Source organism: Rhinatrema bivittatum, chromosome 3 (assembly GCF_901001135.1).
Source record: "Rhinatrema bivittatum chromosome 3, aRhiBiv1.1, whole genome shotgun sequence".
NCBI lineage: Eukaryota > Metazoa > Chordata > Amphibia > Gymnophiona > Rhinatrematidae > Rhinatrema > Rhinatrema bivittatum.
In genome coordinates, this window is record NC_042617.1 from 484,837,055 (window position 1) to 484,852,711 (window position 15,657).

Genomic DNA, 15,657 nt, shown 5'->3' on the forward strand with positions numbered 1-15,657 from the left:
AGACAGTAGCCCAGCAATGAGGGGAGGGGGGGGGGGGCTATCCAATCTTTTGCATTAAGTGCTACAAGTATGATTATCTACCAGTTAGTGAGCAGCTGTATGTGTGCAATTGGTGTAAAGAGCTCCTGGCCCTCAGAGAACAAGTTTGATATCTGGAGCTCAGGCTGGTGAAGGGGCAAGCTGTGCTGTGGCTGGGGGGAGAGGCAGGCCATGCTGGGGCTGATGGGTGGTAAAGGGAAGACTATGCTGGGGCTGGAGGGGGGAGAGCCTGAGGAATTTCCAAAGGTATCAGCTAGCTCTCATATATTTAAGCTTATAAGAAGTTATTTTGCACTACTGAACAGAGAAAAAAACAAAATATCCAGGAACATAAGAGTAAGTACACTACTTAATCAACTAAATCCTATGGAACCACAAAGGTTTTTCTCAAGCAATAATCCAGATTCAACAGTAGTCTTACACAGGTTACACACTGACATGATAAACAATACATATATCGAAAGAGCGCAAATTCTTTATTATCAAAATATTTTAAGTACCAAACAAGTGTGTCAACACTCACTCATTTACTCACACATTTGGTAATTAAAATATTTTGATAAAGAATTTTCTCTTTCGATATATGTGCCATTGTGTTGAGAGAGTGGTAAATATCACCCATTTTGTGTACCTTATATGATAAACAATGACATTTCTGCTATCTAATATTACATTTTTCTTAGGATCTACTAAATATGGATATCTGAAAAAATATTGCAAACTGCCTTGGAAAACTGGTCAAGGAATACAAAAATCATGAAATGTGGACATTGTTCTGACTTGGCATCCTAACTAAATATGCAAATTTCCTAGCAGAAAGTATCGTACAATATTCCACTTAAAATAAGGAATCTGATTATCGCTCGACCCCCAAAGAAAACACTGCTCTATTTACCACACTGTCTCTAGATAGCACATGCTGATATAGGAAATGTTATATACCTTTTCTGGCTTCTTTTCCTCTGTCTCAAGACTAGATAGTCTTGTTTTCAGCTTCACTGAACCTTCTTTAAAAATGTCTCCAAAGCCAACCCCACGAATCTTCTTTGGTTGCGCTACTGATCCAGTTCCAGGTTCATTCCCATTTCCCGGTGAAAGAATAGGAGAGGCAGGAGAGGTAGAACTTGTAACCACATTGTCTGAAAAAATCATTACCATATTAAAGAAAAATACTGCATACATAGCTATAAGCAAGTAAAATTTGTATTAGAGTGCTATGTTAATAATCTTATCTACTCAGAAAAGTATATATGCAAGCCATGATCAGGTATCTTCAGTTTCAGTTATTTAATAGAGATGTGAATCGTTTTCCATATCGTCTTAACGATAGAAATCGTGTGGCAGGGCAAGAAAATCGTGTTAGGCACGATTTTTTAGTTAAAAAATCGTTAAAAATCGTTTTTTCCTGTTAGTGCGCACTAACTGGGAGTTAGTGCGCACTAACTGGGAGTTAGTGCGCACTAACTGGGAGTTAGTGCGCACTAACTGGGAGTTAGTGCGCACTAACTGGGAGTTAGTGCGCACTAACTGGGAGTTAGTGCGCACTAACTGGGAGTTAGTGCGCACTAACTGGGAGTTAGTGCGCACTAACTGGGAGTTAGTGCGCACTAACTGGGAGTTAGTGCGCACTAACTGGGAGTTAGTGCGCACTAACTGAAAATGATACAATTTGACACTTTTCAGGTCAGTTAAGGTCAGTTTAGGAATGAATATGTATTCCTATTGGCTGCCCTCTTATTTATTCATGTTACCAAGCTTCCCACTGACAGTATATGGGGGATGGGAAATGGAAACAGTTGGTAGCTTGACAAAACAAGTAATGTGATCAGTTAATGTGACTAGAACTTGTGCCCTAACCCTGATACCAGGGGTATTGTGATCTTCCTGCACACAGTGCCCTATCCCTATTAATACCAGGAGTGTTGTGATCTTCCTGCACACAGTGCCCTAACCCTGGCACCAGGGGTGTTGTGATCTTCCTGCACACAGTGCCCTATCCCTATTAATACCAGGAGTGTTGTGATCTTCCTGCACACAGTGCCCTATCCCTATTACCAGGGGTGTTGTGATCTTCCTGCACGCAGTGCCCTATTCCTGATACCGGGGGTGTTGGGATCTTCTTGCACACATCCCGGTATCAGGGATAGGGCACTGCATGCAGGAAGATCACAACACTCCTGGTATCAGGAATAGGGCACTGTGTGCAGGAAGATCACAACACCCCTGGTATTAGGGATAGGGCACTGCGTGCAGGAAGATCACAACACTCCTGGTATTAGGGATAGGGCACTGCGTGCAGGAAGATCACAACACTCCTGGTATTAATAGGGATAGGGCACTGCATGCAGGAAGATCACAACACTCCTGGTATTAATAGGGATAGGGCACTGCATGCAGGAAGATCACAACACCCCTGGTTTCAGGGATAGGGCACTGTGTGCAGGAAGATCACAATACCCCGGAGGAGTGAGGGTCAGGCAGCTCCCCCCTGTCTGTGAAGCCAGCCTCTCACTAGTAATGCAGGGAGGGAGCTGTCTCAGACTTCACCATCCTCCCCCCCCCCCCCCCCTCACCCACACACCATTCACTAGCTGGGACATGGGGGAAGTCAGGAGTGAGGGTCAGGCAGCTCCCCCCTGTCTGTGAAGCCAGCCTCTCACTAGTAATGCAGGGAGGGAGCTGTCTCAGACTTCACCATCCTCCCCCCCCCCCTCCCTCACCCACACACCATTCACTAGCTGGGACATGGGGGAAGTCAGGAGTGAGGGTCAGGCAGCTCCCCCCTGTCTGTGAAGCCAGCCTCTCACTAGTAATGCAGGGTGGGAGCTGTCTCAGACTGGTATCAGGGATAGGGCACTGAGTGCAGGAAGATCACAACACCCCTGGTATCAGGAATAGGGCACAGGTTCTAGTCATATTGACTGATCACATTACTTTTTTTGTCAACTACCAACAGTTTTCATTTCCCATCCCCCCAACCATCACCTCAGTGGGAACCTGGTTAACATCAATAAATAAGAGGGCAGCCAGCCAATAGGAACACATATTCATTCCTAACTGACCTTTACTGACCTGGAAAGTGTCAATTTGTATCATTTTCAGTTAGTGCGCACTAACTCGGAGTTAGTGCGCACTAACTGAAAATGATACAAATTGACACTAACTCCGAGTTAGTGCGCACTAACACGATTTTTAACGATAAATCGTTAGAATTTCTATTGTATCGTGTTCTATAACGATTTAAGACGATATTACAATTATCGGACGATAATTTTAATCGTTAAAAAACGATTCACATCCCTATTTAATTTCTCAAAAAAAATATTTATTTATTTTTAATTTTTTTATATACCAATGTTCCTGTATACAATACATATCGCACCGGTTTACATTGAACTGAACAGTCGCCTCAGGGGCGGAATACATTAAACCATGTGGACAGGAGAACTTTTAGGGAGACATTCATAAAAACTCGATTAACTGTAAATGGGTATCAACTTAGGAAACATATGTACAGTGGTATATATATCGTCTATCGCTAAATCAGGTTTTAGCTCTCAGGGAAAGCTTGGGTGAATAGCCAAGTCTTTAGCTTCTTTTTAAATGTCAGAAGGCACGGTTCTTGGCGGAGGTCCGGTGGGAGCAGGTTCCAAAGAGGGGGACCTGCAGTGGACAGATCTCGTTTCCTCAGTAAGGTTTTCGCCGGCTGGGTGTGAAGCATGTTCTGGTATGCACTTCTGATTGGTCTCTTGGAAAAGTGTTGCTGAAGTTGGAAGGATAGGTTGAGGGGGGAGATGTTGTGAAGAGCCTTGTGAATCATCATAAGGGATTTAAAGTGTATCCTAAATTTTATCGGCAGCCAGTGAAGATTCTGGAGGATAGGGGTGATGTGATCCCTTTTTTTTTTTTTTTTTTTTTTTTTTTTAGTGTTAGTGAGGATTCTGGCCGTCGCGTTCTGGACCATCTGAAGTGGTTTGATAGTGCTGGTGGGCAGGCCCAGGAGGAGTGAATTGCAATAATCCAGTTTAGGGAGGATGATGGATTGTAGTACCAGGCGGAAGTCTCGGAAGTGTAGAAGTGGCTTTAATTTTTTTTAAAACTTGCAATTTGAAGAAGCAATCTTTGGTAGTATTGTTTACGAACTTGGTGAAGTTGAGTTGGTTGTCTAAAAGCACACCAAGATCTCTTACATGCGGCGTGTGGTCGATCGCTTTGAAGGAGAGTTGGGAGGAACTAGGCGGGTTGAGCAGAGTGCAGTTGTCTGGAGCTATTATGAGGATTTCAGTTTTGCTAGTGTTTAGCACGAGGTTGAGGCTGGTGAGCAAGTTTTTGATTGCTGAAAGGCAGCTGTTCCAGTAAGACCACGTTTTATGGAGGGATTCCACTATCGGGATGAGATGTGCATTCGTTTTCAACGTATTGGTAATCCGCAACGTATATGTCCCTATTTGTTGTAATCGTGGGGTCACAAAACGTATGGTGAACCCCCACGAATACAATGTATCACTAACAAATAAACCTCCACCCTCCTGACCCCCCTCCAAGACTTACCGAAAGTCCCTGGTGGTCCAGCGGGGGTCCTGGAGCGATCTCCTGCACTCGGGCCGTCGGCTGCCGGTATTCAAAATGGCGCCGATAGCCTTTGCTCTTACTATGTCACAGGGGCTACCGGTGCCATTGGTCGGTCCCTGTCACATGGTAGGAGCAATGTACGGCCGGCGTCATCTTGTGCTCCTACCATGTGACAGGGGCCGACCAATGGCACCGATAGCTCCTGTGACATAGTAAGAGCAAAGGCTATCGGCGCCATTTTGAATACCGGCAGCCGACGGCCCGAGTGCAGGAGATCGCTCCAGGACCCCCGCTGGACCACCAGGGACTTTCGGTAAGTCTTGGAGGGGGGTCAGGAGGGTGGAGGTTTATTTGTTAGTGATAGGTTGTATTCATGGGGGTTCACCATACGTTTTGTGACCCCATGATTACAACAAATAGGGACATATACGTTGCGGATTGCCAATACGTTGAAAACGAATGCACACCCCTATTAGAGACTGTCCTCCATTCTGGGGGTTTATTCGAAATAGATTTTTAGCAAGTCTTTGGGGGGGGGGGTCAGGAGGGTGGGAGGTTGTAGTTAATTAAATTTAAAGGGTTTTTTTTGGGGGGAAACGAATACATATGCAACTAATGAATACATATGCAACTAATGAACGGATCAGGGTCCCCCAAGAACGGATGCAACGGATTTGGGTCCCCACGAATACAAATTCCGAATGGGACGAATCCGTCCCTGCACATCCCAAGTCTCTAATGTTACCTGATTACTCTACAACTGAATAAACTGACATCCACAATTCTTTTATTTATTGACACCATATTCCATCACATAACATAATAAAAAAAACCATTATAAAAAGGTCACATGTGCTCTTTTAATAAATTAAACCCCCTAATTTCCACTCACACTCCACACATACATTCAATCTATTCATTTAACTTAAAACTCATCCTTCAACCACATTTTAAATCACTGTTGTCACACAACTTGCCACTTATAAGACAATTCACATTATGTCCCTCTTCTTCAAATTTTCTCAACTTCACTTTTATATTGCAGCATCGCCGTAGCACCTCAATAGTCCAGCCCACATTTTTTCATTTCAAATGTCACATAATGTACTTCCAAATTTTGCCTTTAGCACCACTTCCAATATGTGTAGTGCCCAAATGTAGTCAATCAAAAATCTAGCCTGCACAATTGGAAACACTGTGAAAAGCCTGGCTGCTAAATACTGAATCAAAATGTACATTTCCAATTAAAGGTACAAGAAGCAACTTATTCCATACTGTAGCAGAGTTCTTTTGAGTTCAAATATTTTTATTGGTTATCAAAATGAATTACAATCACAAAGGCTATCAAGCCTAGAACATTTGGCAAGAGGCAAACAATCAATAGCTGCATACACTGGAAAACAATACTCAAAACAGCCCTTAAATACACTTCATGAGTTAGAAAAAAATGTAGTGGTCTCCGATCTCTAATATTTTAGTTATCCTATTCAACTTGATAGGAGCTACAGATTCTTATCTACAAATTAAACGAACTGAATTCCACCACCAGGTATTTAACAATGAAAAGCTCTTCCAATTAGACAGTATCTATTTTAGAGCAACAGTCAGTGAAAGAAATTTATATTAAGATGCCTGAAAAAATCCCAATCCCAGAGATTTCAAAATCATCTGGTACATGAGATTGCACAATTAAGTGGAAAAAGGATCTTGAATCCTGCCCCATACCCTCTCCCAGAAGGACTTCACAAGGGGACAAAAGAATAGTATATGCAACAGAGTATCATTGTCAGCATCACAAGGCCAGCAATTGTAGAAGCCCTCTAAACCAGCTTTATATAATCTCCAAGGAGGCCAAAGAGATCTATGTGCAATAAAATACATAGATTAAGTAATAGTGCATAAGGATATCCGGATTATTCACTTTCAATAATTAGCCCAAAGAACCAAATCCCCTTGACATCCCAGTTCCCAAAATTTTTCATACCCCTATTGTCCATTTTCCCCCATTTCTTAAGAATTTTGTAAAACCTTGATGCTACATGACCAGATTGATCAAGCTCAAGAGATCTGAACTTCTGGACTGCCGGGGACCGAACAGGTTCTCCATCTTATCTAGATGGGAGTGCTGGCCCTTGGGTGTCATTTGGGCACTGAACATTGTGGGAAGGCCTCAGGTAGAGGATGCAGACGTCATGCGGGTCCGTGATGGACATAGTCCGCAGACACTGGGTGCACTTCCAGAAGCCGGTCGCCATCGAATAAACTCAGCATGCAGTCGTGGCCACCGAAGGGGAAGAACCAATCGCAACACGAAAAATTGACTTACCAATGCCAGAGGAACGGACTCACGAAGGTGGACCCTGGAGCAGGGAAAAACCGTGAAAAAAAAAAAAGATCACTTTCTTCCTTTAAGAAAGAACTGAAGAGCTCCAAAGCCCGCGAGGCAACTGCACTGCGGAAAAAAAGGAGACTGAAGGAGGACCCCGCGTGGCTGCGGGGATAGCTGCATGCTGGGCATGTTCAGTGTTCCAATCAAAGTTTCTAGAAACTTTGACAAAAGTTTTCCATGCCGGGCTCCATCTGATGTAGTCAGCTTTGTATCGGAGTAAACATCCTCCACAATTCTCAGGAGATCAATGTATAAATGCTCTGAAGTGGACCACTGGAGACCAGTGTGGCTTCATGTGAGCTTGGGAGGCAGACTTCATCTCCAGATGCAGTTGCTTTGGACAGTGAAATGTCTTGCAGCTCCTGGCTCTCGGAATCATGCACTGAAGAGACTCATCAAGGCTACAGAGTCTATGAGTGACTCATATTCTCCTCCAGCAACAAGCTTGAGTTCTCAGAGCCCTTGTCTCAATTAGGGATAGTGAGATTTCTCAACTCCTGAGTCCATTCTTTGATTGAGGAGCCAAAAAGATTAAGGGTGGTGCAGCTTTGCAGTCCCTATGTGAAGTTTTCAACTGCAGCTTCAATGAACTGGAATTTTGTTCACTGGAAAGGTACAGTTTTGTTCATAAGTTTACATACCCCTGGCAGAATTTGTAAGATGTGCAGCATTTTAAGGAAACATGAATGATCACACAAAACAGATCTGTTATTTTTAATGTGTTTCAAATTAAACTATTATGCATCACAGAATAGCACAATCATGAAACTATAGCAATAAGGGAAATAAAATGGTCCTATTCAAAAGTTTGCATACCCTTAGCTCTTAATATTGTGTATTGTCCCCTTCTGCATCAATGACAGCTTTCGGTCTTTTACGATAGTTGGGAATGAGGCCCTTTATTTTCTTATGTGGTAAAGCTGTCCATTCCTCTTGGCAAAAAAACTTCTAGATCTTGTAAATTCTTTTGTTGTCTAGCATGAATTGCATGTTTGTTTGAGTTCTCCCTCAAAGTGGCTAATGTAGAGATTACTTACCTGATAATCTCGTTTTCCTTAGTGTATGCAGATGGACTCAAAACAAGTGGGTATAGTGTGCTCGTGCTAGCAGTTGGAGACGGATCTGACGTCAGCACGGGTACATATACCCCCACAGGAAGTGAAGCAATTCAGTAATCTTCCTTGCAAAGCTGTAATAGCTCTATGAGTACTGACCGATCGATTAATTAAACAGGATCACCCTGACCGGTTGATAGTAGCTGGAGACCGCCAGGATTCTCAACCGGAAGGCGTCGACACCCAGCAGCGTGGATGCCCTATGTAGGAAAACATGGCTTACCTTGAGCCTGTGAAATCCCATGAATATTGGCAGCCGGGCGGGATGCTGAGTCCAACTGCATACACTAAGGAAAACGAGATTATCAGGTAAGTAATCTCTACATTTCCTAGCGTGTAGCAGATGGACTCAAAACAAGTGGGATGTACAAAAGCTACTCCTGGACTGGGCAGGAGGCTGCCCGCGGTCCGTGCAGGATTGCCCTCGCGAATGCGGGTCCTCCCTGGCCTGGACATCCAGACGGTAGAATCTGGAGAAGGTATGGAGGGAGGACCACGTCGCCGCCTTACAGATCTCAGCAGGCGACAGCATCCGAGTTTCTGCCCAAGAGGCCGCTTGCGCTCTGGTAGAGTGAGCCTTGACCTGTAGAGGCAGTGATTTTCCCGCATCTATGTAGGCTGCCTTGATAACTTCTTTGACCCAGCGGGCGATAGTTACCTGTGAGGCCGCTTCCCCTTGCTTCTTCCCGCTGTGTAGAACGAACAGATGGTCCGTCTTTCGTATTGCTTCGGACACTTCCAGGTATCTGGACAGGAGCCTGCCGATGTCGAGATGTCGTAGGATTCGACCTTCTTCTGACTTCTTCAAACCTTCTGTGGTAGGTAAAGAGATGGTTTGGTTGAGGTGGAAGTGCGAGACTACTTTGGGTAAGAAGGAAGGGACTGTGCGAAGATGGATGGCTTCTGGCGTGATTCGGAGAAATGGATCACGGCAAGACAGTGCTTGTAGCTCTGAGACGTGTCGTGCGGAGCAAACAGCCAGCAGGAACACCATCTTCAAGGTTAACAAACGGAAGGACAGGCCTCGAAGTGGACGAAAGGCGTGTCCCGCTAGAAAGTCCAAAACTAGGTTGAGGTTCCACAGAGGTATGGGCCACTTCAGCAGCGGACGAATGTGTTTGACACCTTTCAGGAAGCGTGAAACGTCTGGGTGTGTGGTGATGCTATTGCCGTCACTCCGGGGACCATAGCAGGAAAGCGCTGCCACTTGGACCTTGATGGAACTGAGGGACAGACCCTTCTGAAGACCATCTTGTAGGAAGACCAAAATGATAGGAATCTTAGCAGCATGTGGATTGGTGCTATTAGCTTCGCACCAAGCTTCAAATACTCTCCAGATCCTTATATAAGTTAGTGATGTGGAGAACTTGCGTGCTCTAAGGAGTGTATCTATTACCGGTCCCGAATATCCCGTGACTTCAGACTAGCCCTCTCAATGGCCAAACCGTAAGAGAGAATTGAGCCGGATCCTCGTGGAGTATGGGATCTTGTCGTAGCAGGTCCCTGTGCGGCGGCAGGGGTAGTGGATTCCCTGCCAGTAGTCTTCTCATGTCTGCGTACCAGGGTCTTCTTGGCCAGTCCGGGGCCACTAGAAGAATTAGGCCTCTGTGCCGCTGAATCCTGTGTATAATGGCGCCCAACAGGGGCCATGGTGGAAAAGCGTACAGCAGGATCTCCTGGGGCCCTGGTTGTACCAGTGCATCGATCCCCTGAGACCGAGGATCCCGCCTGCGGCTGAAATATCTGGGTACTTGAGCGTTGGACCTCTCCGCTAGTAGGTCCATGCCCGGGGTCCCCCACCGATGCACAATCTGGAACGCTGTGGGTGACAGTTGCCAATCCCCGGGATGTAGACTTTCCCTGCTGAGGAAGTCTGCCGCGGTGTTGTCCTTCCCGGCGATGTGGACGGCGGAGATGTCCTGGAGATTTGCTTCCGCCCAAGTCATCAGGGTGGCTATTTCTAGGGCTACCTTTTGGCTTCTGGTTCCGCCCTGTCGGTTGATGTATGCCACCGTGGTGGCGTTGTCTGACATCACTCTGACTGCTCTGTGTCGCAGTCTGTGGGCAAGTCGCAGGCACGCTAGCCTGACTGCCTGTGCCTCTAGTCGGTTGATGTTCCATCTCGACTCTTCTCTGCTCCACCGCCCTTGAGCGGTGAGTCCTTCGCAATGTGCGCCCCAGCCGCTCAGGCTGGCGTCTGTTATGAGCAGGGTCCAGGTCGGGGAGGACATCCTGGACCCTGTGGCATTGCTGCAGCCACCATCGCAGCTGATTCCGTACCCTGGCTGGGAGAGGTAGGTGTACGGTGTAAGTTTGTGATCGTGGGCTCCACCGGGATAGGAGGGCACGTTGTAACGGCCTCATATGCGCCCGTGCCCATGGTATCACCTCCAGCGTGGATGCCATCAGGCCGAGGACTTGTAGGTAATCCCAAGCTGTGGGCCGGACGGCATGCAGCAGGGCTCGCAGACAATTCTTGAGCTTTTCTCTTCTTTTGGGAGTCAAGCTGACTGTCTGCCTGAGTGTCGAATAGGACTCCTAGGCATTCCTTCGACTGAGACGGCTGTAGGGAACTCTTGTTTAAGTTTACTACCCAGCCTAGGCTCTCTAGAAGAGCAATCACTCGGCTGGTTGCCAGACGGCTCTCTTCTGGCGATTTTGCCCTGATCAACCAATCGTCCAGGTAGGGATGGATGAGAATTCCCTTCTTCCTAAGGGCTGCCGCCACTACTACTATGACCTTGGTAAAGATCCGCGGCGCTGTGGCTAACCCGAAGGGTAACGGCTGAAACTGAAAGTGATGGTCCAAGACTTTGAAACGCAGGTAGCGCTGATGATCCCGATGGATTGGGATATGCAGGTAGGCTTCTGACAGAACTAGGGATGGGAGAAACTCCCCTGGCTGTACTGAATTTTTGACCGATCGTAGGGTTTCCATGCGAAAGCTGGGTACCCGTAGGTAGCGGTTGACTGACTTGAGGTCCAGGACGGGCCGGAAAGAGCCCTCCTTCTTGGGCACTATGAAATAAATGGAATAATGCCTAGAATTTATCTCCCCTGCAGGCACTGGGATTATGGCCTTGAGGGAGAGAAGCCTCTGTACGGTAACATCTAGCGCCGCCCTCTTGAGGGGGGGAACAAGGAGATTCCACAAACCTGTCCGGTGGAAGCCAAAGAAAACCCAGGTAATATCCCTCTCGGATGATGGCGATGACCCACTGATCCGGGGTAATCGCAACCCACCTGCGGTAGAAGAGGGACAGCCTGCCCCCTATGGCCACGACCCCCGGATGGGTCGGCTGATTGTCATTGTGGGGTACGGCCGGGACCGGAACCCGAGCTGGTTCCCCTCTTGTTGTGCTTAGGCCGAAAGGACTGGTTCCTGGCCTGCGAACGAGGTGCTTGGTAGCGAGTCCTGTAAGGGTTGAAACGCTGAGAGTTTCTACCTCTGGACGGTCTGGGGAAGGGGTGCTGGTTCCTTCCGGACGGGTCTTCTGGTAGACGGGGTAATGGAGAGGCGCCCCATTTATTGGCCAATTTCTCAAGGTCACTGCCGAACAGGAGGGATCCCTCAAAGAGCATTCTCGTGAGGCGCGTCTTGGAGGAGGAGTCGGCCGACCAATTACGTAGCCAGAGCTGTCTCCTGGCCGCCACTGAGGATGACACTCCCTTGGCTGCCGTACGGACTAGGTCAAGGCTGCATCAGTGAGGAATGAGAGAGCTGATTCCATTTCCTCTCCCGGGGTGTTGCTCCTAACCTGTGATAAACAGGAACATGTCACCACGGTGCAGCAGGTCGAAATCCGTAGGGACATGGCTGCCACCTCAAAGGCCTGTTTCAGAATGGTGCCCATGCGCCGGTCATGTGTATCCTTGAGGGCCGTCCCCCCCTCCACTGGAATGGTGGTGCGCTTCACAATTGCGCTAACCATGGCGTCTACCTGAGGGCATGCCAGCTTCTCCTTGGTTGCCGGGTCTAAGGGGTACATGCCAGCCAAGGCCAGACTCCCTTTGAATGAGGCCTCCGGCGTATTCCATTCCAGATCGATTAACTGCTGAGCTATTTGTAGGAGGGGAAAATGGTGAGACTTTTGGCGCAGGCCCTCCAACAGGGGGTTCATTCTCGGTTCCTCTGGGGCAGCATGGCCCGGAAGAGCCAGTTCTGACAGGTATTGAGAGATCAGGCCTGGGAGATCCCCTCTCAAGAAGAAGCGCCTCATGGTCCGATATGGTTCAACCCCCGAGGGAAGCTCTCCCTCCTCGGGGGACTCGTCGTCTTCCTCAGGGCAATCTGAATCCCCATAAGTGGGGGTCCCGGGTGGCGCGTGGCCATGCCTAGGCCTTGAGGATCCAGGGGCCGGGTCATCCGGTATGTATGGACCTGCTCGGGGAGCAGCCTGCATTGAGACAAAGGCATGAATCCCCTTAAACAATTCCACCCAGGAGAGCGAAGCAGGATCTGATCTGAGGGGTACCAGGTCCCTCGGGCTCCCCGGCTGCCCATTACCGCCGGCTAGGTCCGGGGTGTTCCCTGAGGAACTGGCAAGTACGCTGGGCTGAGACCGGTCCTGGCCTGGAACTCCCAGGGCCTCTTCACATTGGGCACATAGGGAGTCTGCTTCCTCGCTCTGTGTAGCTCTGAGGTTGCATGCTGAGCAGAGGCTCATGCCTGATGTTGGAGGGGCCAGCTCCACCGATGCCTGGGCTCTCTCTTACGCTCCATGTGCGTCTAGGAACGGATGCCGTAACAGCGTGCGCCTAACGCCGTGCGCGGAGCAGTGTGCGCCTAACAAACCAGGCAAGAAAATGGCGACCTCCGTGGCAGATTGCCACCCAGGCAGACTCTGCAAAGCCTCACTTCCTCAGAGACCAAGTAAAGATGTATGCCTTACCTTGTCTTCGGCGCTTCCCGGTCGCGACCCGGGCGGTCTCCGGCTGCGGGGGGAGAGGGTAAGTCCGTCACCGCGGCGCTCGAGGAAGTGCACCCGCTGCCTCTGGGCCGCACCCGAACTCGTCTCGCTCGGGGCCAAGTCCACGCCGGGACAGAGGCTGCCTCTAGGCCACGCCTGAACCGCTCGGGGGCCAAGCCGCGCCCTTCTCACTCGGGGGCTGGGTCCCTGCCGCGAACCGGCCACCGGACAGAGGCTCCTACCTCCGAGGGACCACGGAAGTCAGCTCGGGAAATTCAACTGGGTGAGTGATCGCCTGGTATCACCACAGGAGTGCGGGGCTCGTCTTCAGTAGATTTCTTCTAAGAATTTAGTCGATAGAATTTGGAAGAACCCTCAGCGAGCATGAGGAGCTCCAAACTGCTTTGGAGACGGAAATTACTGAATTGCTTCACTTCCTGTGGGGGTATATGTACCCGTGCTGACGTCTGATCCGTCTCCAACTGCTAGCAAGAGCACACTATACCCACTTGTTTTGAGTCCATCTGCTACACGCTAGGAAAATGATGTTGAGGTCAGGAGACTATGATGTCCACTCCAGAACCTTCACTTTCTTCTGCTGCAGCCACTGAAGGATCAACTTGGCCTTATGTTTCAGATCATTGACATATTGCTAAGTCCACGTGTGCTCTGTACGCAGCTTCCTGGCTGATGAATACAAATTCTCCTTCAATATTTTCTGATAAGATACATTCATCCTGCCTTCAATTTTGACTAAATTTCCTATGTCACTATAGATCACCCCCCCCACCCCCAAAAAAGCATACAATCCCTATCATGCTTCTTGGTAGGGATTGTATGCTTCTCTTCACAGTATTTATAGTTGTGACAAACCAATTTTGGTTTCATAACTCCAAATTATTTTATTCCAGAAGTTTTGAGGCTTCTCTAGATGTCTGGCGTACTATAAATGGGTTTTTTTTTCTGGCAACTCTACCATGTAGCCCATTTTTGTTCAAGTTATCTCCTTATTGTGCATGCTGAAACACCCACACCACTTTGTTTCAGAGAGGCCTGTATTTCAGTAGAAAATAACTGCTTGTTGGTTTTTCTTTGCATCCTGACAAATTTTCCTGGCAGTTGTGTCTGAAAACTTTCTTAGTCTACTTTGATATTAACAGAACCCATAATTTTCCACTTCTTGATCAGAGTCTGAACTGTACTGATTGGTATTTTTAAATCTTTGGATATCTTTTTATATCCTTTTCCTGATTTATAAAATTGCACTACTTTTCCTCACAGATGCTTTGACAGTTCTTTTGCTTTTTCCCATGGTATAATCAAAATCAGTGCAGTCCTGGATTTCTCAAAAGGTATGAAACTCATTGACAATTTATACACAGACACTAATTACAAACAAATAAGGCACATGTCGATTAGTTCTGTTGACTAATACCAAACTGTATTTTTAGGGGAAAAAATTAATTCTATAGCATATCCTTCAGTGCCATCTCATCCTGTGTGTCAACTTGAATGTATATCAGCCTAAATATTCAAAGGTTTGCAAACTTTTTAACAAGACCATTTTATTATTTCCTTTATTGTTATGGCTTGTTTTATGATTGTACTATGCTGGATGCATAATAGTTTTAATTCAAAACATAAAAATAACATACGTGTTTTGTCTGATCACTTTTAAAATGCTACACATCATACAAAGTTTGCCAGGGGTATGTAAACTTATAAGCACAACTATAGGTAGGAAGCCTGAGTTTTCAGGCCTAAATTACTCTGGGTGACATACTTGTGCAGATGTCACAACCTGAGACATGGTTCTGACCTAGACACTTATAAGCAAGCCTCGTCATACTCATCCCCCATTTGTACTTGGATCAGAACATGAAACCACTGGCCTGCTTAATCAGGCACGGTGAAGAAATCAACAGTGAAATCCAGCAAAGAAATATTTCTCTAAAAAAATAGTCTGAAGGAAAGGATTCAGCCAGACAGTCTGCTGGCAATAATTACTAGGGATGTGAATCGTTTTTGAACGATTAAAATTATCGTCAGATAATTTTAAAATCGTCCAAAATCGTTAGAGTGCATGATACAATACAAATGCCCCCGATTTATCGTCAGGGGCATTTGTATTGGATCGTTAAATAGGGCGCGAGAAAACCGGCACACCAAAAAAACCCTAAAACCCACCCCGAACCTTTAAAACAAATCCCCCACCTCCCGAACCCCCCCAAAATGTTTTAAATTACCTGGGGTCCAGTGGGGGGGCCCCAACACGATCTCCCTCTCTCTCTGGCCATGGCTGCATTGAGAAATGGCGCCGTGGCCCTTTGCCCTTATGTGACAGGGCAAAGGTAGCGCCGGCGCCATTTTGGTTCCTGGCTCCCGACGTCACGCGTGCAGATCGCCCCCGGACCCCCGCTGGACCCCCAGGGACTTTTGGCCAGCTTGGGGGGGCCTCCTGACCCCCACAAGACTTGCCAAAAGTCCAGCGGGGGTCCGGGAGCGACCTCCTGCACGCGGGCCGTATTGTCAATCTTCAAAATGGCGCCGGTGCTACCTTTGCCCTGTCACATGATAAGGGCAAAGGGCCACCGGCGCCATTTCTCAACGCAGCCGTGGCCAGAGAGAGAGG

The 15,657-nt window shown here is 47.5% G+C and overlaps 1 protein-coding gene across 1 annotated transcript in view; it reads right to left on the reverse strand.

Annotated features, from left to right (window-relative positions):
• The window catches only part of CD2AP (CD2 associated protein), a 387,343-nt gene that overhangs the window by 193,377 nt on the left and 178,309 nt on the right, over positions 1 to 15,657 (reverse strand). Inside the window, 1 exon segment of the mRNA XM_029596051.1 lies at positions 982 to 1,178. Within this exon segment, the coding sequence (XP_029451911.1) occupies positions 982 to 1,178 (197 nt within the window).